Here is a 21,695-nt window from a genome sequence, read left to right as displayed (position 1 = left end):
TTACATATATCGTTATTCTAATATTAAACTAGCATAATTATACGCTAATACTTTTTCAGCTTCAAATTAAACAAGATATATATATTCTTTAATAAAAATCATTTTTTGTTGCCTTCCATCATGTAATTTCTGTCGCACGTTACTCTTACCAATTTGAATGAATCAATGATAAAAAATAAAAATAAAAATCATTTTTATCTCCGAATGATGCTAATGCTATGTCTTAACTATTACGATTTTAAAAATTATAATTATAAATCAGTATGGATAATACACTTAGTAAAATGTTTATACATTACATAATTTGGTTTAGAATTCAAAATTTATAAATCAAATATTATCATTTAAGTTATTTAAATAGTATATTTTATACACCAATTTTATAATAAAATAACTCATTCATCCACCCATATTCAAATCCTTGATGAACCAATGCACCACAACATCTTGATGGTTTCAAAATAACATACTTATTTTATGAAACAAAATGAATATAGCAATCTTTTCGAAAGACTTCGAGAGAGAAGAAGATCAATAAAACTAATATGGTATTAATAACACGTAAGATGGAAAAAGCTCTTAGATCTTTTTTTTTTTTAATTTTTTTTGAATTTTTTTTTCCAAATGACTAACGCCACAATTTGATTAGATTTTTAGATGGTGATAAAAAGTCTAAATTACATAATTAGGAAATATTAGGGCTTATAATTTGGATATGAAACGATCTCATATCATTTCGGTATTACAACTTTTTCAAATTTTCACATAAACTATAACAAATAATTCAACATTTTCAAATCTTAAAACAATAGTAATATTAAAAAATAATATTATAACAATATTTTATTCAACTCATTTAAAACTATCTCATATCATCTCATTATCTAAACGAGTCTTAATTTAAACTTGTATTTTGTTATTTAACTTGTTAAAATAATGTAAACCGGTGAAATTACTAAAATCATTTACACTAAGGCCTCGTTTGGTTATACAAAAGAGTGAAAAAAAAAGTTTAATAAAAATTTGATAAAATTAAAAGAAAATTATAATATAATTTTTATTTTGAAATTTGAAAAACAAAACTAGTCATATATATTGTGCATTTTAAATAAAATTTGTGGGTTTTTTGTTTTAAAAAAAAAAGTTTGTAGGCATAGATCTATATATCTTATAAATGTAAGGCTGCGGTTTGAAGAAAAGAGGGCATTTGGTCTAGTGGTATGATTCTCGCTTTGGGTGCGAGAGGTCCCGAGTTCGATTCTCGGAATGCCCCCTTAATGTTACTTTTTACCTTTTTCGAACAGAACAAGCTTGTAAGATTTCAGAACGGCAGCCTTGTAAACCAGAAGCTCGCCCGCCTCTATCCATTTGATGAGCCCGTGTCTCTCTTATCCTATCCTCTTCTTTCCTTGATTCTCTCTCTCTCCCTCTCTCTCTCTCTCTCAGACAGGAAATGGCGAGCACTCTCTCCACGTTCCCCCTCAAGTGTTCCCCGTATCCTACGCCCTCTATCTCCCCTTATCCTACTTACACTCCCAAATCCACCCTCCACTTCCCCTTAACCTCTACTTTTAACCTCAGCCACCGCTGCACCCATTTTCGTCCTCTCTCCGCCGTGTCCGCTCCCGAGAAGATTGAGAAGCTCGGCGCCGACATCTCCAGCCTCACCCTCGAGGAGGCCAGAATCCTCGTCGACTACCTCCAGGACAAGCTCGGCGTCTCTGCCGCGTCCTTCGCCCCCGCCGCTGCCGTCGCAGCCGCACCCGGAGTCGGCGGCGGAGAATCTGCCGCTGCCGTCGAGGAGAAGACCGAGTTCGACGTGGTGATCGAGAACGTGCCCAGCAACGCCAGGATCGCGGTGATCAAGGCGGTGAGGGCCCTGACGAGCCTGGCGTTGAAGGAGGCCAAGGAGCTCATCGAAGGTTTGCCCAAGAAGTTCAAGGAGGGGGTGTCCAAGGACGAGGCTGAGGAGGCCAAGAAGCAACTCGAGGAGGCTGGGGCTAAGATCGCCATTGTTTAAATTTCATTTGTTATTTTCGATTTCCTGATTCGAGGTTAGTGTGATGTTATGTTGTTCGTTCGGCGGTATAGTGTAACGTGTTTGGTTTTTTTCTCAACTGAGTGGAATTTCACGGTGAATTGAAAATGAATTCTGCTCTTTGAGTGTTAAGTAACCGCAATTACAATATTTCACGGTATAGTTGCTCTTGCTCTGTTTGTCGAATTGCACGACCGAAAGAAGTCAGGAAATTTGTGAAAATGAAGCGTGTGTCATGGACTAATTCTTTCAACGGGATAGGATCTAATAAAATTTATTATGCAAGAAACATAGGCCAAGATCACTATCTGCTGTGAGGGGGGGAACTCAATTGTGGGTAATATGTTATTTGCATTGTGCTTTTCAATTTCACTTTGTGGTAAAAAAACAAAGAGAAATGAATGGTTTTTTTATGTTTTTTCTTTTTTGTTTTTTTTTTTTTTTGGTTTTGTTCTTTTGGTTAAAAAGGATTTTTTGTGAACAATGCTTTTGCATACCTGATTATTATAGAGTTAATTGGACTGTGATCCAATAGCCAAGTAGTTAAGAGTCCAGTATGTTCTTACAACATTTTGATGCATTGAGGCACAAACTTAAAACCCAACTTTTTCCTCAACTGTTTTGGCATCTGCTAGTTAAACTGGCTGCTTATAGAATGAAATGATACTAAACTTTCCCGAGAAAAAGTTCAAATGAACATCTTTGTTTATGTATATCTATGTTCTGAGCAAGTTGTTGATCATCTTAAGCGGTAGTGCTGATTATAACCAAATTTAAGATTTACCTTTCTGCTTATAGGAGCCGGATTACCATTACTATCCACCAGGAACGAGATGTAATGCATATCTTTTGACATCTGAAGACTGAGAGAGACAAGAAAAAGACGTGAAAGTTCCTTCCTTGATCTGTGCTGTTGGTTCTTTTTTGGGGATGGATTTTCTAATTTTATTAGATGTTGGGAGTCAAGTTTATTTCAATATAATGGGAGAGTTGAGGAGGGGCTTGTCTCTTGTTAACGGCTTGCCTCTGCCATATATATGTATTGGTAGTGCTTGGAATACAACAGCCAGCGAGTTTTGAATGGGTTTGTCTCAGCACACCTTATTTCATTCGGCCTATGCAAGCATACGAGGATGTCAAGCTTTTGGAAAATTCAGTGCATGCAGTCTTTAGTTTCCCTACTTTACCGTTTACCTTTTCTCACCCACACTTAAATTCTTTATACTTTTTCCGATCGATAATTCAGTGTTTTATTGGGAAAATGTTGCTGGGTGCTGATTTGCTCTCCCCAGATGAGCTGGGGCTACTGAATTGTTGATGTCGATCGTATCCATCTCAAGGGTTCGAGTGATGGCTGAGCAAAACTTGCTTCCAACCCTAAGGTAATAAGACAGGATCTTCCAACAAGTAAAGCAAGTGAAGTGAAAGACGTAATAAATGGAGGGTTGAGGAGGTGCTGCTTTGTACATTTTCTATGTTTTAATAACGATTGAAAAGCCGAACTATTGTTACCAAGAAAATCTAGCCATCGGATGTGCTGGTCTGAAATCGTGTGCCCGTGATGATTACTAAGATGCAGACAGGACCAAGCTTGATATGTTATAAGTGGCTACCGGCCTTATTTTCTTAAGCTAACCTAGGTAGGGTTGAAATAAAAAATAAAAAATAAAAAAATTCGAAAAATCGAAATTAATCCAATTGAACCGATCAGTTCGATCCGGTTTGGTGGGTTTCAATTATCCAAAACATATATTTTAATTTTTTATATTATATATTATATATATTATAAAATTAATATAACATAAATTTTAAATCTTATTATTTATATTGTATTAATATAAATTTACTTTTAAACATGAATAGTAATATTAAATTATTAAAAATGTATTATTTATCCTTATATATTAAGTTAGATACTTGCATATATAATATGGTATAAGTATAGCATATATATATTATCTTTTTTTATAAGTACATTTTTTACACTTTAGTGGTTGCATTTGCAATTATTTGTAATTTTTTTTTTTTTTTAGATCTTGCTATGTTGACTAATTGTTTTTTATATGTAGGTTTTATGCTTTTAGTTTTAACCCTTGGGAATATTGTTATGTGCAAGTTTTAATAGGTTTTTTTAGGCATTATTACATGCATGTTTTAATTAAACTAATTAGTGTATTTTGGTTAATTTTTTTTAAGCTTGTATTTGGTTAATTTTCCATTGGTTATATGCATGATGTTTTGGGCTCTAAAACTCACATTTGGATTAAAAAAATTATTTATTTGGGTTAAAAAAATCAATCAGCCCAATAAAAATGTCAAAAATTGAATCACACATGTAAATCTGAACCGAAATCGAAAAAATCAAAAGTTTCGATTCTTTAGATGAACCAGTCAATTTCGATTCTCAAAATTTTAAAACCGACTTAGATCGATTCGTTTTGATAATATGTCCAAAAATTGATTGAACTAAACTAATTACACTCCTAAACCAAAGTCTAGGTCTAGAAGGAGATTGTGGGCTAATTGAGAAAAGATGAAACCTAGATCTCGTGAGATATTCATCTTTGAACACGAAACTTTGAATTTCTCGACGAGATAGATATATGAAGTAATTTTTATAGTATTTATTGTCATTTATTTGGTTTAATATTGTTCAAAATAACCAAACAAATAACAATAAAAACTCAATAAATATTATAAAACTATTTTGAAAAAGTCGGAGAATTTGAAAAATAACTAGTCATTGTGTATTGGACATATTCTTCTCCAGCTATTGGCACAATTCAAGTCTTAATTTTATGAGTAAAAATAGCAAGCCAAAATGGTCTATACCTAACAAGGATTTCGAGGGGAGGCATCTTGAGTGGACGTCCAAATTCTATTCGAAGAAAATAAATCCAAAAAAAAAAAAAGATTTTTTTCGTTTTTTAAGGTTTACAAGCAAAGCGGACACGTGTCATACAGTCTTTTAACTGTCAGTTGCTAGCTCAGCTTCTTTTAACATGAACGAATGAACGTTCAGCTTGTGGAAGTCTACGACGGTCTACGCAGGTTTGAAGTTATCAGCCGAGGCAGCGAGTACCAACTAATCTCCACTCGAAGCGTTGCGCATCAAGTAATATTACATAATAAAAACGTGAAAGTGACCGTTTGATACCAACGACAAAAGACAGCCCAAAATACCGCCGAGTCACCACCGCTTGAAAATGAGACGAACCTCTCCTCTCCTCCCCTTCACCCCCGATATTTTCAATTCCCCCATCTCTCTCTCTTTCTCTCTCTCTCTCTCTGTGGAATTTGATTCCACCGTCTTCTCTAAAATGGTCTTGAGAATCGCTTCCGAAGGATAAAAAAAAAAAAAAAAAAGGCTTTGGAATCCCTAGCCCCTTCTTCAGCCTTCAGGTACTTCCCCCCCAACCCTTTTCTGTTCTTTATAGAAACAATGATAAAGTCCATACTTTTATTCTGTTTTTCCTTTTTTGTTGGTGGTATTATTTAAATCCGATGTTGGGGTCTTCTTTGAGGAAGAACCCCAAACCCTGCAATCTTTTGATTTACCCGTCGTTCTGTTCCTATCTCGTTTCCGTTTCAGTTGTCGTGGTTGGGAGAATACGCTTTCCCGGTGATGGGAACAGTTGAAACACGGTCTAAAACCCTAGCCGGGGGTTCTCGTCCTGCAGCTGAACCAGCTATACCGCGTGTCTCCCCTGAAAAGCCCCTTAAAGAGAGTCTTGCCGGTTCGGCCGGTTCTGGGTCCGGTCCTGAGAGAACCCTTCTGAATGGTGATATGGATGCTGAGGTTGTTCAAGTAGTTAAGACTCGGGTGGTTGAGACCGAGGTTTCGAGTAAAGATGAATATGGGCTTGAGGACTCTGATATGAGAGGAGTGTCTTCCTTGTTGAAATTGAAAGCAAGTGTCAGAAAATTTGAGGTTGAAGATGGTAGCGACAACGAGAGGGAGAGTGTTGAAGAGAGAAGGGATTTGGTAGAGAAATTTGGGAGTGAAGAAAATGATGGTTCTTCGAGCGATAATGAGGAGGATTCGGATGGGAAAATTGAGGCTATTGAGGTTCCGATTGAAGATACAAGTGAGAACGACGACGGGAAAGCTGAGGAGGATATGGTTGATGACGGGTATAATTTTTCTGTGGGTGACTTTGTGTGGGGTAAGATTCGGAGTCACCCATGGTGGCCAGGGCAGGTATATGATCCTTCGGATGCTTCGGATTGCGCAGTCAAGTTCAAAGTGAGGGACCGGCTGCTTGTGGCATATTTTGGGGATGGCACCTTTGCTTGGTGCCAACCTTCTCAGCTGAAACACTTTGAAGACAATTTTGAAGAGATGTCAAGGCAAAGTAACTCGAAAAGCTTTGTTTATGCTGTGCAGAGTGCTGTGGATGAGATTGGTAGGCTTTTAGGGCTAGAGATGACTTGTTCTTGTGTAACAAATCAGAATGGAAATGGAATTGATAATAGAGTATTGGTAGCTAATGCTGGAATCAAGGATGGAGTCCTTTTGCCTGAAGGCAGAATAGGGAAGCTTTCAAACATTTGGTCTCAACCAGTGGACCTTCTTGCTGAAATGAAACGTATTGCGCAGACTCTTTCCATACATGGTGCACTTGGGCTGGGGGTGTTGAAGAGCCGGCTGGCAGCTTTTTATCATGCAAAGGGGCATTATCATTTGCCCATGTATCATGAACCACAACCAATTCCAGGCCTAGAAGACAATTTGGATTATAGCATAGTGGGCATTCGCAGCACGGTAGAAGTCCCAATTCACGGGCCTTTCACAGATGATTGGATTTCTTCACTGGTAAGTCCCAAGTTTGGCCAAACTTCTCAAACCACGATGCAGACGTGCCAAGGGAATTCAGAGGATAGACTGTGTCAGAGAAGGAAGCAGAAAAGCATTGCTGAAATTATGGAAGGGAGCATTGATGCTCAGGCCAAATGTAAGGTTTGGGATGTGGCTAAAGTAGGGGCAAACTCAGCCAAGCAGGTGCCATCATCTAGGAGGAAGAAGAGGAAAAACAGTGACCAAACTGATGGTCAGGGTGGCAATGATGTGACTTCTGCGACGGCGTCTTTGAAAAAGGCTAAAATGTTGGGTCCATTAAGTGATGGCAAAGCTCCAAGTGTCGACAATGATGGCAGCTGGAGCAGGGAAGAAACTAGGAAGAGCCCAAGGAGGAAGAAAAATTACGGTGTCAGCGTTGAAATTGCTCATGATCGTGGCAAAGAACTAACTAATGATGAACCTGCCTCAACAAAAAGGGAGTTGAAGAATGTTGAAGTTCAACTAAGTGACGGCGAGGCCAAAGGACAAAATGAAAAAGGCGTTGTGTCAAGGGAAAGGAAGAAGAGCAAGTACTTGTCCCCTCCCTTCACTAGTCTAATTAGGGGTCAACAGAGGAAAGAAAAAGAAACAGGGTCCCTTGAAGTTTCTGACGAAGCTCGTTTAGGGGATCAGATTATTGCTGGCTCCCCTTCAATTCAGAAGTGTAACGATAAAATATTTCTGAAGAAACTCTCCCAAGAAATTGATCTGGGCCGTGAGCCATCTGACATCTCCAGCCCTCGAACACCGAAACAAGATCGGACCTCGATAGTTGATCCCTTGAAAGTTAAGGCATCTGCTAATGAAGTGCTATCTGAAGTTCGACGAGCAGCTCTTAATCCCTTGAATCCCATGGAAAAGAAGTCATTTGAAATGGTTGAGGGCTTTCTGTCCGTACTCAGAAGTTCAGTCTATCGAGATGGATCAGTCTCCAAGGCGGAAAAAAAACATCAATCTGGTAGAAAGAGAGAGAATCTAGACTCGGAACCTGGGTCATTGGATAACGACCGGAATGATACTAACAACAAATCAACTGGACATGTATCAGAACTTAGGACGAGGAAAAAGAACAAAGAAGCAGAGTCAGATGAAGCTAAACCAAAGAGAGTTGCTGAGAAACAGTGGACGGGGAAAAGGAACAAAGAAGCACAGCCACATGAAAATAAACCAAAGAGTGTTACTGAAGAAACAGATGCGAGGAGAAATAACAAAGCAGAGTTACATGAAGCTAAAAGAGTGAGAGCTGCTGAGAAACAGAGGACGGAGAAGAACAAAGAAGCAGAATCATACGATAAAAGTAAACCAAAGAGAGCTTTTGAAAAACATGACGCTAGGAGAAATGACAAAGCAGAGTTATGCGAAGCTAAACCAGAGAGAGCTGCTAAAAAACCAGATGCAAAGTTGGATAAATCAAAGCAGGCTGCTGGAACGCCTGATAACACAGATAGAAAAGGTTCACCCACAGTGATTTCGTTGACATTTGGCCCAGAATCCTCTTTGCCTTCTAAAGCTAATCTGGTTAGAATTTATCGCAAGTTTGGGATGCTGAATGAAGCAGAAACAGAGGTGTTCTCAAACAATTTCTGTGCTCGGGTTGCCTTTGTAAGGAGCTCTGATGCGGAGGAAGCCTACAGTCATTCACTACACTCCAACCCTTTTAAAGCTGCCACAGTGACTTTCGACCTGCAATATCCCTCAACTCAATTGAAGACTCGTGAACTAAGAGAAATAACACTGCCAAAAGCTTCTCCTCCGATCTATGGCAAGACTCCAGAGAAGACATCTTCTTCACCGCAATTACAACTTGACTTCGTAAGGCAGAAACTTGAGATAATGAACTCAATGCTGGTGAACTCGGATGGCGAGGTGTCACTGGAGTTGAAATACAAATTAGAAAGCGAGATAAAAGGGCTTCTGGAGAGTGTGAGCACCATGGTTGGATCTTCCTCATCCTAGGTCAGACAATACGAGATACTGAGCATTTTGGTTATATACATAGGCACATTTACTTTACAGCTATAGCTATTGATCGATGTCTAGACTTTAGAAATATATAATGTTACTTTCTTGTTGTGGATGCTTGTAAGGTGTAGGAGTTTTTTTTTTTTTTTTGGTGCGTATTTATTACTTGATACAGATGGGTTGGTCTTGTTCTTGCCTTAGTTGAACTGGTTGCAATGCTCATTTGTATAGGTATAGATATGTTCATCACTTTATACCCCCTCTCTTATCATAATGGATCTCTGTTATTAATTGTAACATTTAGCATATGTTGTTTCAAGAATTCAATATTTGACTCTTGACCTATTCCAATCTGACCTTGTCCAAGTTAACCAAAATGTTTCAACATGCTATGTTCCCCAAAATTAAAGAATCGGAACAATAAACAATCACCTAACCCGTAGACAAATGACCCCAAAATCCATACAGTCAGGCTGCTAATTTTGTCACAAGATTGAATTCATTTTGCTTTTAGCTGGAATTTGTACGAATTTCTTTCCAATTAGTTTGTTAGTTCTGAATGGTTGAGAGTCTGAGACTTCAAATTAGGGCTAGTTTAGTCGATGCAATACTTCCAATTACATTATTAATGGGTTCCTCTTGCACCTGCCTGAAATATATGCATTTTGACATGGGAGTCTAATATTACTTACTGTGCTGATGCAACGAGCCCAGAACGACTTTGCTGGGCTACATCCAAATCACAATTTTTTGCATCTCCTACTTGAAAGAAAGGTGCTCTTCAACAGAACTAACCTGTCCAGATCACGGAGAACAGTCCACGGAATCCATCGATCCAGATATGCTCTTGGGAGTCTTCTCATATAAGCACTCTGGTGTTTAAGAAAAGAATAGATGAGACGAGATAAGATGAGATGAGACGAGTGTTGAGAATCTATCTGATGACTGGTGTTTGATCTGCCCTTTGTTATTTAAAAGCGGGAACTGTGTTATTCAAAAGTAGTCAGCAAACGAAAACGACGACCATAGAGAAAAACAAAGTATCTCCATATGTTCGCCATGTATAGTCTCCATGAAATGCAAATTCTACAAATCATGAGCACTTCCCAAGCAAGAGGTGCTCATGCCTACTGTCAGAAGCGAAGCTTATTAACAGAATGAAACAAATCAGGCACATTTCAGGCCAATCAGTCATCAGCTGGATCCTCAGGTATTTCATCTGCCCTGCGTTTGATTGTGATGACAGGGCATTCAGCATGCTTCACGCAAAAGTCGCTTACTGTTCTTATGAAAATCCTGCAGAGCAGCACAGGAATCATGTTACTTTTCAAAATACCCTCTGACATGTCAACATATAACACGATAGCCTTCTTAAGACAAGCAGCGCTAGCAAATCCAAAAATTAGTAAACATGGTTTACGGTGCCATGTTCTGAAAATGAGAATAGGGAACGTGAGTCTTCAAATAATGTGGACTTGGACTATGCCTATACATATCAATATAATTGTTTACTTATTAAAAAAAAAATCACTAGTGGATAAGAATTTTATGAATAGTAGTAAGATGATTTATGAACAATAGTAGGATAGTTTGAACCACAAGGGATTGACCCAAATGGTAAAGGCCTTAATTTTGGGTATAACTCTCTTCAAGGTCCAAGGTTCAACACCTCATGGGAACAAACAATCATTTGGGCCACACTCCTGGTGCAAAGTTAGCAATTTAACCAGTTTTGTATAGGAAAACTTCTGAGGGTGCATGAGACTGGGATTTACTTTGCAGGGATGGGTCCGAAAAGCCTTGCTTTGGAGAAGTTTTTCGACATAAAAAAAAAAAAAGAAGTGAGATAGTTTGTATATATTTGGAAAATTGGGAAAACTATAATGATTAGTTTGGAAAAATTGTAATGGTTAGTTTGAAAGTGTTTGTGTTTGAGTTAGGGGTGTACAGGAACCAACGAAACCTGCCTTGAACCGATCAGACTGATCGCCGGAGCATGGAACTGCCCGGAACCGTCAAAGGATCTGTCGGCGGGCGAGAGGAATTGAGGGAAAACCGATATTGGCGGTTCGGCGCCGGTTTGAACCTCTGGGAAACTGCTGAACCGGCCGATCCGATCTATTTATATTTTTTTGAATGTATGTATATAAAACGGCGCCATTTCACTTAAATGAGTGAAACAACATCGTTTTAGGGCCTAGAAGTTAAATATATATATATATATATATATATATATATAATAGAATGGCGCTGTTTGGCTTTTAAGCCAAATTGCACCGTTTCAAAATGAATTAATAACCCCTCCCACCCCTCTTCTTCTTCCCCATGTCGTCTTCTTCCTCTCTGCAACTTTCTTCTTCGTCCATAGCAGACGATAGTGCGATGCTTCTTCCTTCTTCCTCAGTTTCTCCTCCTTCACAGAAGATGCCGACGGTAGACCTGTTAGGGACCTCGGTCTAGTCCCTAAACATTGGGTTGTCCTTGCCTTGGTTCTCCTTGTGATGACCGATTGCCTTAGCCCTCTTGCTTGGACTTTGATCAATAATGACAATATATGATGGTAAAGATGAGTTCCTAGGTTGATGGATGTATGATGTTTAGTGGCGAAATGGTGATGATGATGAGTTTGGGTAATTTAAGTGATAAATATGGGTGTTTGCTGCTAAGTGGAATGGCTTGAAGGTTGCCCTTGATGTTGGGGACACTTATGATTAGGGTTGGTAGGATGAAGTGTAGTTAGGGTTTTGTGTGGTGGCTAAAGATGATTTCGAGATTAGGAAGTGATGGACTATGGTTGGAGTCTAGGATGAGTTGCTAGGGTTTGAGAATGATGTGGATGAGAGAGGCTAGAGTTGCCCGACTTTGGGATTGGATAACCATTAATGTTAGGGTAGTTCGGTTTTGGCAATAGAAATATGATCTTGGTTGAGTAGATGGATTGGAAGAATAGAGAGATTTTAGGGATTAGATTTAGGAGATGAGATGGAGTTTGAACGAGTCAAGGGTTGCTCATTGACTTTAAGGATTGGCTAGGATAAGATAAGGAAGTTAGGGTTTGGATTTGAATATGGCAAGAGTATGGAGTCTTTGGTTGACTAGGTCTATAGAATGAGTTGAGAGATTTAAGGAATTGAATGAGTGATTGGAGGGATTGAGTGATTCTAAGAAAATTCCTAGAATCAAGGGATTGGCATGGGATGAGTCAACTTTCCTTGAATTAAGGAAGTTGTCAAAGAGGTCTCTTGATGGACGGCTAGGGTTTGTGTGAGTGGATGGAGGCAAGACTCCTAAAGGAATGAATTACCTTCTAGAGATTTGAGGTGAACGGCTAGGGTTTTATGGATGGAAGACTTTGGTGTGGTCGAATATGTAAATTGAGTATATAGACTAGGGTTTTATGGATATGGAAAGATTTATGGGCAAGCCACTTATGGTAAGTATGACTCACGGCTAGGGCAAGTTGGATGATGAGAAGTGGCAATTTTGGCTAGGTCAATGAATATGATGGATGAAGGATAATTATAAGATGTGGCCAATTGTGGAAGGTAAGGCAAACAATGTGGTGGTCGAAATTTGTGGGTGACAAGGATCAAATGGATGAACAATATGGATGAACACGTATGAACATTCAAGAACACAATGATGAATAATTTCACCACCAAGTCAAGAATGCACAAAGATGAATGGACTCAACAAAGGAATAAGAATACTCTTTTTGGTTTATATGGATATTTAGATATGCAAGAAAATGTAGATGAATAAGATGGAAAATAAGAACAATAAAAATAATAGAATGGAACAAAAGATAGCCAATTCAACTATGATTCATGAATTGCACATAGATGAAATAAACCTCTTTATTGATGAACTTGAAAATAACAAAGATAACAACTTTAATTCACGAATTGCACCAAGTTGCAAGAACAAAATAAGTTGAATCACACATATTCACGAATGCAAGGTGATGATTCTCTACTAGGGATTCATGAATTGCATCCAAGTAGTCTAAGTGCCTAGCACCGAAAGGGTGATCTCAAGAACAAGTCTGATCTCAAGAACAAGTCTACCCACTTAGAGAATTTGTCAAAGGTTCAAAAGATGTAAACTAAATGCCTAAGGGTCCTATTTATAGAGAATACAAAGTGAAAATCCTAATAGGTCCCTTGATAAATAAAAATAAATAAATAAGTGATAGTGGTGTGAAACCCATGGGGGCCCACGTCATTGGCTCTTGGTGGCCTTGGCTAGCCCATGCATGCCTAGGACTATGTCCTATGGCGGTTTTTGATGGGGTCTTGACAAGATCGCACTGACACACGTTGAGACTGATATGATTGGTTTTCTCTCCCCAAACCCACGGTTTCGACCGGTTCAATAGACTCATGACAAACATCGGTGGTTTCTTGGTTTTGCGCCGAAACCGATGCCAAATCCATTGATGTATAACCCTAATTTGAATAATGTTTGAGAAAGAAATAAGAGGATATGAGATAAGATGGGATGAAAAATTATTTACAAACAACTCCTAAAAGCATACCTCTGGAACAGGCCAAGACCCCGGTTTCCCAAAACCAGAAAATCCGGCCGGACTCGCTTCACCTCATGGCAGATTACCTTTTTGGGATCACCTGTCTTGATCCACGCGACACAAGAAACCTACAAGCATTCCAATATAAAGATTATTTGATCCAATACTATGAGGTCCATACACACAAACAAATGCGGTTACTTGAAGTACATCAGTAGAGAGAGAGAGATTAAAAAAAAGTAGATCAGTACCCGGATTTCATGACATCTAGTGACAAAGTATTGTAGTAGATGAAGCCCCATTACCCTGTCCCTACTCATCATGCTTTTGAAATCTTCAGGTGATGCATAAATGCTATCCATGTCATCAAAACCTAGCATAAATAAGTTATAGCATACCATCATTGTTGTGAACATAGATCAACACAAGGCATAAAATAACAGTACGCAGAAAATTAAGGAAACAACCGTATCGAATAATCGATTTGGTATTATGCAACTAAACCATGGAAACTATTTTCTTAATTAGTCATTTAAAGAAGAAATAAAGAGAAATGAGTAAAGATCTCCATATGGTCTCTATTGGCTTACAGAAGGCATATGACAGGAGTACTTGAGAGAGATCATGATGTGGTTGGATTTTGGGGTAGAAAGGAGTTCCTCTAAAGTAAAGTTAACTTGAATAAAGAATTTGTATAACAAATCTGTATCCAGTCTAAGAACCAGTAGAGGCATTGCAAGTAAATTTCCTATAACACTACTGTTACACTAGGTTTATATCAAGGATCATTATTAACTAAGTCCTTCTGGCTTTGTATTGGGAATGAATTTACTAATGTCATTGCAGGACAAGGTCCGGTAGTTTATGCTTCTTGCTGATGAAAATCCACAATCAATCATACGCCTAACACTACTGCAGCTCAAGTTTCTTTAATCAGCCCACTGCTCTAAATGCCGCCTCCAAAGTCGATTAAATGAGCCATCAACTTTGATGCATTGCCACCATTGAACGCCAACAAACCATCAATCCGTCCAATTCACGGAGATTCCACTTCATTTCGTTCCCAAGTCCCAACTAAAGCTACCTTCAACTTCTCAGTTAAAAAAATTTGTTTCCATTCTATATTTCGCCGAAGTTCTAGAGATATAGATACAGATTGAGAAGCCAACATTCGTTTCCATTGTTCTGAAATTTCTTTCTACAATTCAGAAGCATGAAGGATGCTCCTCAAAACTTCCTAGCCATATACAAGTCATATTTGTGTCCAAGAGATACAAAATGATCGAATTAAGTTTATAGAAAAACTCGAACAAGTGCCTCTAAGGCCTAAAGAACATGAAGTTCACGGACATTATATAAGAAACAATTAGATGCATAAACATCAAATCCTTTAAATAGTTCATTTCAGATTTTCTAGGCATTTTCAAACACCAAACAAATGGCGTCCAGGAAAATAATTAAGTTTCGATTTCCCCTTTCTTTCTTTTTTTCCTCCATCGTCACAGTAACCTAACAGAGTATATAAAGAAACTATCAGAGAGAGATAGAGATAACTGTCTTCGTCGGGGACATGAACGTAAAGAAAGAGAAGCTTGAAGGCAGAGGTCTTGGAGCGAACGATCTTCTGGAGAGTCCACTCGAATGCTCTTGTGCAGCTTATTGATGCATATGGATACCCCTTCAGTGTCGACACGTTCACCCCGAGCATTATCCTAGTCGGTTCGCCCTCCCTCATCATCGCCTTCTTCTTCCACTCACTCGCTGGAACTCTCTCTACGAAGTCTCTGGAGGAAAAAGCTGGACTTCTGTCTCGCCTATCTCCCGCTTTGTAGGACTAATGGGGTGCTCATTGCGCACAACTGAATAATTTAGTGGCAGTCCATATCTAATTGCTAAAGTGCTCCCTGGCTTAGTTAACTGCCACCCCGGTAAACTTTAAATGCCGTTAGCCAGCGGAAATGGCGGGGCGCGTCACTGTCGTTTTCTGTCTGAGTTTTGAACTGTGAAATCCCCTATATGCCATTACGGTTCGTCGGTTACGTGCTGAAACAGGGGCATGAAATGAATTCAGTCATTAAAAAAAAAAAAAAAAAAAATATGAAAGAAGCTTTATTTTCAACTTCAGTCACGTTTTCTTTTTCTCGGGCCATTGGGCTTTTGTCAAATTGAAGGTGGGCTAGGAGTCCAAATAAATCTGGACCCATGAGAGATTGCTTGATTTTAATTGCGAAAGAGCCCAAAAATAACCTATAAATTCTATCACCATCCCCTTCCCTGGATACATTCTAAATCCTAAGTTCCTAACCCTAAAGGTAAGGCAAGCCGCCCCGCTCTCTCTCTCTCTCTCTCTCTCTCTGTTTCTGTCTCTCTTTCTCTGTGGTCTTCATCGTCCATTAGTCCTGAGTCCCGAATCAAAGTTGTTTGGGAGAACTTTTTTCAGTTTGTTCTTTAACGGGCGAAGATGAAGAATGCTTTGAAATTTCTGACACCTCTAGTATGAGAAGAGCTTTCAACAAGCTCTTCCTTGAGCAGAGATGGCAACTTTCTGAGCCCCTACGCATCTTTTTTTTTCCTCTCTCTATGCAATCTCTTTCAAAGATTTTTGAGTCGTAGCACTCGGTTTAACCCGCCTTTTAGCATTGTTTGTTTTGCATAAGGATCTACCTAAGAATTAGAATTTATCATCATTTTTAACTTTGAGGTCTTGAGTCTGTTTCTGTACTTTTGGATTCTTGGAAGCCCTAAAATCAGCAAAATCTCTGTGGCTTCGTATTTTTCTTCTCTCTTTAGGAACTCCTCTCTCTGAGGAACCGCATTTGATTATAAGGAAAATGCCGAAGTGACGCAGGTTTTGATTAGGGCTAATCACTAATCAGATCTCTTTTTTTTTTCGAAAAAAAATATATAATTAGAGGTCCCGAATCCTCTTGGCTTGTCATAGGGCTGTGCATCGGCAGCCTTTATTTTTTTTTTAAGTAATGTGCATAAAAAATTCTATTCCCAACATACATCACATTTTATTTTATTTTATTTTTTGAGTAGAATAATTCAATAATTTAAAAAATAAAAATAAAAGTAAAAACTTATTTTAAAAAATAAAAAATAAAAAAATTATAATTTGGTGTGCAGATACGGTGAGTAGCAAACTCGCATCCGTAACTTGTAAAAAACCTTGACCGAAGGATGAAACTACCTCGGTTTTGAATATGTTTTGTATTCCTCTTCATTTGGATCCCGTTCATTACCCTCCCTCGCGAGATTCAGCCGATACCTTAGCTAGAGCCTCCGTTGTCAATTGGCACAGATTTCGAGCCCGTGTCGGCTTGCCCATGAGCCGTGGAGCCTCTCTAACCCTGGGAGAAAGCTTGACCAACACAATCGCCATCTTCAACCTTCGGCTCCGAGATCCATCGCGATTCTTCCGCGCCAACTCCGGCTGCGACTCCATGGCCGACGAGGCAAAAATCCATCAACCAAAACCGGAGATCATCGGGAACGAGAAGGAATTAGAAGAAGAATCGAAGACGAAGGAGGAATTGACGTTGCCGCCGCCGCCAGAGAAGCCGCTGCCGGGGGATTGCTGTGGCAGTGGATGCGTGCGGTGCGTGTGGGACATATACTATGAGGAGCTCGAGGCTTATGACAAGCTTTGCAAAAGCAATTCTGAGTCTAAATCCACGCCCTCCTGATGTTATTCTGTATATTCGATTCAATTTGGTCCTGTGTTACAGTATTCATGCTTTTGTTTGATCATGTTGTCGGCATCTAATTATGGTTCATTGGTGAAAAGGCTTTGAAATTGTCTTTTTTTTTAGAAAATATTTTTTTGATCAATTTGGATATCCGGGTACAGAAGTGCATTTGCGTACAATGCATGGCACCATTCTCGGCCCCTCCTTTTTGTAAAGACACCCGAACGGGTACATAAATCTGGACCTGAATTCATGTACAGCCGGATATCCAGATCTGAGATCTGCATGCGGTGAACAGCCCTATTTGTCATCTCAAAGCATCTGAACTTTCTTTTGATCTTTCTTAGATTTCATAAAATGTCTCTTATGACCAATTCTAGAAAGAATTGCAATGGAATAACGATCTAGAGCTACTGTGAATGTGGAGAAAACACCATGTTGAAACTTCGATACATCATCATCTCCCAATACGTGCTGCCTAACATATGTTTAAGGATGGAATCTTATCTCTTAACACTCTCTGTCACAACATCCGTGTGTTTCTGTAATTAGACTAGAAAGCTTCTTATTCGACAACCGAAACCGAGCCGGAACATCCCCAGCAGCAGATACATTCCCACAAATCTTGTTTATTGGCATCCTTAGTTCTAGTGCTAACTTTTCTGCTTTCTGCCTATCAACGACATCATCGAAGCAAAGGTATCTGCCTCCTGCGTTCTTGTCCATTGCCTCAAAAACACAAACTTGAGCCTCTGCCAATTTGTTTACATCTACAGTTGCTAGCAAGCCGTTGGAATACATTTCTTGTGCTCCTGCATTTTCATTCACTCGTTTATAAGGCTTCAAAGAATCAAATCTTTTAATTCCATTGGACGAGAGATGATGACAATACCTTTAAGATAAGCAATTGTTGCCGTTGGATTTCTACAAGAAAATTCGGGACCAGTAATGAGTCCCGGGCAAATGGTGGCCAGTTTTAGCCCCGTCTCCTTGGCAATTCTCCATGCTACCCTCTCTGCCCTCAGCTTGCCCAATGCTTGCCACAACTGCCATGTTTTCAGAAAGTCAAAATCAAGAACAAGATACTAGATCTGGGTTGAACAAACATCGGTTAAAACGTGATTTGGTTGAAGATAAAATACCTTTTTCTCTAAGCAGAATGATTCATCACTCCAGCAATCATGGTTTATTACAGGGGAGAGATCATGTTGGCTGTCGCCCCGCCAAATGCAAGCCAAGATCGAGGATGTAAGCACACACTTTCTTACCGATGGTGTTCTTGCGCAAGCTCTCATCACATTTTCACAGGCCCTCGCCTCTATCTCCGCCATGTATTTCTATATATCAAAAGAAGGGTTACAACCTATAGGATCTCGAAGAGTTAGAAAATGTGCTCTGGTTAATCGGGTTAATATTTCTTACTTAGTAAATATTAAAATCTTCATTGTTTTATATCGAATAGACACATGTCAACTACTTATAGGTGTTCACATAGCATTTGTGCTGACCTGCCGTCAGCTTCGTTAGTGCAGCTAATGGTAGGATAACGAAACAACTAAAATGATCAAAATCAAAAGCACAGAACAAAGAAGTTAAAAAATTAAAATATATGAATAAATTTGGCAAAAGTCACACTCGAAAGACTACTTTAATCCTCAACCCAATATATTATCATTAGACTCAATCATAGGATTACTGCTAGATTATGTTGTGTCTTATTAACATGGTATATTTGAACTTGGTTGTCGCCTCAGCGTGTTTACTGAGTTATGCCAATGTTTCACCGAACTTCGAACAAAAGTTATTGGAAGTTCGATCTTAATGTTACTGCAAACTCCCCGATTTGTGCTTAATGAATAATCTATTTGAATCCAAAGAGACGGGTGAGCAGAGGCTGCTCTCGACCTCTGTCGGGTGGCCTTCAATTGATAGGGATTGCTACAAGTTGAAGATATTAAGGTCGACCTTTCTTGCCCCAATTTGCTAGGGAAAAATGGCATGAACATTCTGAGGAAAGAGAAACCAGTGGTTTCAAATGCCCCCATTAATTTATGTCAAGTGGACACCACTCTGATTCTACATCTGCCATCTGCATTCATGTATGCTTTCATGCAAGGGGCCCCAGAAATTCTAATCTAATGTTTGTGTAAGAAATAAATGTTTAGCAGATAGAACAAGAAAATTGATGTGATTTAGTAGAAGGCTTACTGTATAGCCAGAAAGGCCAGTTGGATCTGTGAATGCAGAGGTGTGATATACGCCAAGACAGCCATGGAATGCTTCTGACAAGCTTTCAATCTCGGTTAACTTCGCCATAACTGCAGATATATTGTTGTTACATGCCCTCATCTCTCCTGAGTTCTCCATCTCCCTCAATCTGTCTACATCTTCTGCATTTTCACAAGGCAAGATTGTACATGTAATTTAATCTGGGAAAAAGACAGCGAGCCCCGAGACTAATTGCTCTTCTGCTCGCCCGATAACATGGACTAGAACAAGGAGGAAGCAAATTCCAACCTTTGACTTGCCATCAAATCTTGGAAAAATAAGGAAAAATAAAGCAGTTCTCAAAAGAAACTCAAATTTTTTTTGGTTCCTATACCTACACTTTCTTTTATATATGTATGTAGCGGTGAAAATAATTAATGAGAAAATTACCCTGGTTTTCGACGATGATCCGGACAGAGTAGCCACGAGCCAAGAGCTTCTTTACAATGGCGAGTCCTAAATAAGAGACACCACTGGTGACACAAACCAACTTGTCTGCATCATCGGTGTCGACCAAGCCCATGGAAGGAACACGAACTCCTTTGAACTGTTCATCCTCGTCTTTCCTTCTTTGCAGGCCAGCACAAGCCACCAGCATCCGCTGGATTTCCTCCAACTCCACCCTCACGCTCTCTTCTGACCCCAAAATCCCCATATCCTGCGATCAGAATATGCTCCAAATGAGGTAATGAACTAGCTAGCTAGGAAGGAGTAGAGCCGAGAGAGAGGTACAACGACGACACACAGAAACTAACAAAAAAGTCATGTAAAAGACGTTTGCCTTTATCTGTCTGTCTGTCTGTCTGCACATGAAGGTTCAAGATTGATGGAAGTGGCTCGGCTTAGCTGCTCAGTCTGTGTTACAACTTACAAAAGCCCTGCCGTGTCCATTGGGTTTGACTCGAAAATGAAAGGTAATGAATTGATTGACATGTTTGGAGCTTCTTTATTAATTACCCAAAAAAGGCATATTTGGGGACCAATACAGCAGTGGTTGGTTTATTCTGTGGCTTGGGCAAGCCCCAGCGTCAGAAGAAATTTAATTTTTTGGGGTTCATTACAGCTGCAATATAATAGGTTGTTTTTCTTATAATGAACACGTTCTTTACAGCTCTGCATTAGGTTGACTCTGTCCCTTTTAGATAGCCACAGTAGTAGGTTGGTGTATTAAACAGTGTATCAAAAAATTAAGAATATTTATTAGAATATGCTAATAAACATAAGCTTTTCGATGGAAGTTCTATTGGACGGTGGAGATTGGTGCCATGATTGTATTTCTAGAAGCTCTCTGGACTCTTTGTTGGGGTCAAAAAGCATGGTGGACTCATGAAGTGTAACAAGTGCAAAATGACAAATATTAAATATATATATATGTAGAGCATTGCTACTCATAAGCCCATACACCACACACCAAAATTTTTTTATTTTTTTAAAATTTTTTTAAAATTTTTTTTGGTTTTATTATTCTTAAAATAATTGAATTATTCTACTCATAATCCATATATCACATATTTAGTAAGAGAATAAAATTAAAAAAATTATAAAAAGGTTGGTGTGTGGTGTATGAGGCTTAGGAATAAAATTTTTCATATATGTAATATTAATGAAAGCAGAGTAAGTTAGCGGCTCGGCTAGAAACAAGGGCTCAGCCGGTAAGTAAAAGGGAATTTGGAGCCGTCACGCGTTGAAAACTTGAACGACCAATTGCGCACGAGAAAGCTATCTACTCCTAAATTATTTTTTGAGTAGTTGAGATAATTTACGTTATCGTCGGGGGAATGTAATAATTAAAGCAGATGTTATATATAGTCTTAAAATATATAATTTTTATATAATTTTTAAAAAAAAAAAAAATTTATTATTAAAAAATTAATTTATTTCATATAAATTTTATTTTTTTATTTTTTAAAAATAATTACACAATATTTATATATTCTAATTATTATTCATTTTTACTGTTTTAGATTATTTTTTAATAAAAATAATTAAATAATTATTTTTTAATAATAGATTCTATTTTTTTAAATAAGAGTCTGCTTAGCTTTACTCTAACCAAAAACTAAACCCCACGTGGGTCCACTTTTGTGTCGTTTTCAAATCATAACATTAATTTTTTTTAAAAAGAAGTGAACACAGCAATCACTCCAAAAGCACAAATAGGAAGCCCCTGCACCCACAAATAACTAACCAAATCTGTACATGGTCTCTATTTACGCACGTAATGCTATATAATTATGTTTAAAAAAAATTTTAAAATTATAATAACATTTTTTCTTTTGATATTTTTTTTCTTTTTATCTTCATTCATCAATAAGACTATACACATAATCTCCAACTCAGAATTGCAAATAGAATTTATCATTAAAA

At 38.4% G+C, this 21,695-nt stretch overlaps 5 protein-coding genes and 2 non-coding genes across 7 annotated transcripts; 5 read left to right on the top strand and 2 right to left on the bottom strand.

Annotated features, from left to right (window-relative positions):
- Positions 1 to 1,201: 1,201 nt before the first annotated feature.
- On the top strand, positions 1,202 to 1,273 carry TRNAP-UGG. The gene has a single exon. It is a non-coding gene; the product is annotated as a tRNA-Pro (tRNA).
- Positions 1,274 to 1,330: 57 nt separating this feature from the next.
- On the top strand, positions 1,331 to 3,219 carry LOC108997127 (50S ribosomal protein L12, chloroplastic-like). The gene is made up of 2 exons (XM_018973271.2): positions 1,331 to 2,054; positions 2,837 to 3,219. Exon 1 carries the CDS (start codon positions 1,454 to 1,456, stop codon positions 2,018 to 2,020), a length of 567 nt encoding a protein of 188 aa, XP_018828816.1. The 5' UTR covers positions 1,331 to 1,453; the 3' UTR covers positions 2,021 to 2,054; positions 2,837 to 3,219.
- A 2,047-nt stretch (positions 3,220 to 5,266) lies between these two features.
- On the top strand, positions 5,267 to 9,137 carry LOC108997088. Its single transcript, XM_018973201.2, has 2 exons — positions 5,267 to 5,440; positions 5,631 to 9,137. Exon 2 carries the CDS (start codon positions 5,664 to 5,666, stop codon positions 8,832 to 8,834), a length of 3,171 nt encoding a protein of 1,056 aa, XP_018828746.1. The 5' UTR covers positions 5,267 to 5,440; positions 5,631 to 5,663; the 3' UTR covers positions 8,835 to 9,137.
- A 421-nt stretch (positions 9,138 to 9,558) lies between these two features.
- On the bottom strand, positions 9,559 to 15,290 carry LOC108997090 (universal stress protein A-like protein). Its single transcript, XM_018973202.2, has 4 exons — positions 14,923 to 15,290; positions 13,620 to 13,741; positions 13,378 to 13,496; positions 9,559 to 10,136 (listed from the first exon to the last, which is right to left on the bottom strand). Exons 1-4 carry the CDS (start codon positions 15,104 to 15,106, stop codon positions 10,028 to 10,030), a joined length of 534 nt encoding a protein of 177 aa, XP_018828747.1. The 5' UTR covers positions 15,107 to 15,290; the 3' UTR covers positions 9,559 to 10,027.
- A 364-nt stretch (positions 15,291 to 15,654) lies between these two features.
- LOC108997129 lies at positions 15,655 to 17,399 on the top strand. Its single transcript, XM_018973273.2, has one exon. The coding sequence runs from the start codon at positions 16,575 to 16,577 to the stop codon at positions 17,055 to 17,057; it is 483 nt and encodes a 160-aa protein (XP_018828818.1). The 5' UTR covers positions 15,655 to 16,574; the 3' UTR covers positions 17,058 to 17,399.
- LOC118349758 lies at positions 15,823 to 15,920 on the top strand. Its single transcript, XR_004802676.1, has one exon. It is a non-coding gene; the product is annotated as a small nucleolar RNA snoR1 (small nucleolar RNA).
- LOC108997128 (cinnamoyl-CoA reductase-like SNL6) lies at positions 17,400 to 20,172 on the bottom strand. The gene is made up of 5 exons (XM_018973272.2): positions 19,719 to 20,172; positions 19,269 to 19,450; positions 18,203 to 18,397; positions 17,953 to 18,106; positions 17,400 to 17,872 (listed from the first exon to the last, which is right to left on the bottom strand). Exons 1-5 carry the CDS (start codon positions 19,981 to 19,983, stop codon positions 17,571 to 17,573), a joined length of 1,098 nt encoding a protein of 365 aa, XP_018828817.1. The 5' UTR covers positions 19,984 to 20,172; the 3' UTR covers positions 17,400 to 17,570.
- Between the last annotated feature and the right edge of the window lie 1,523 nt (positions 20,173 to 21,695).

The sequence above is a fragment of the Juglans regia genome, chromosome 10, assembly GCF_001411555.2.
Source record: "Juglans regia cultivar Chandler chromosome 10, Walnut 2.0, whole genome shotgun sequence".
Classification (NCBI taxonomy): domain Eukaryota; kingdom Viridiplantae; phylum Streptophyta; class Magnoliopsida; order Fagales; family Juglandaceae; genus Juglans; species Juglans regia.
This window is presented reverse-complemented; position numbering and strand designations above follow the sequence as displayed.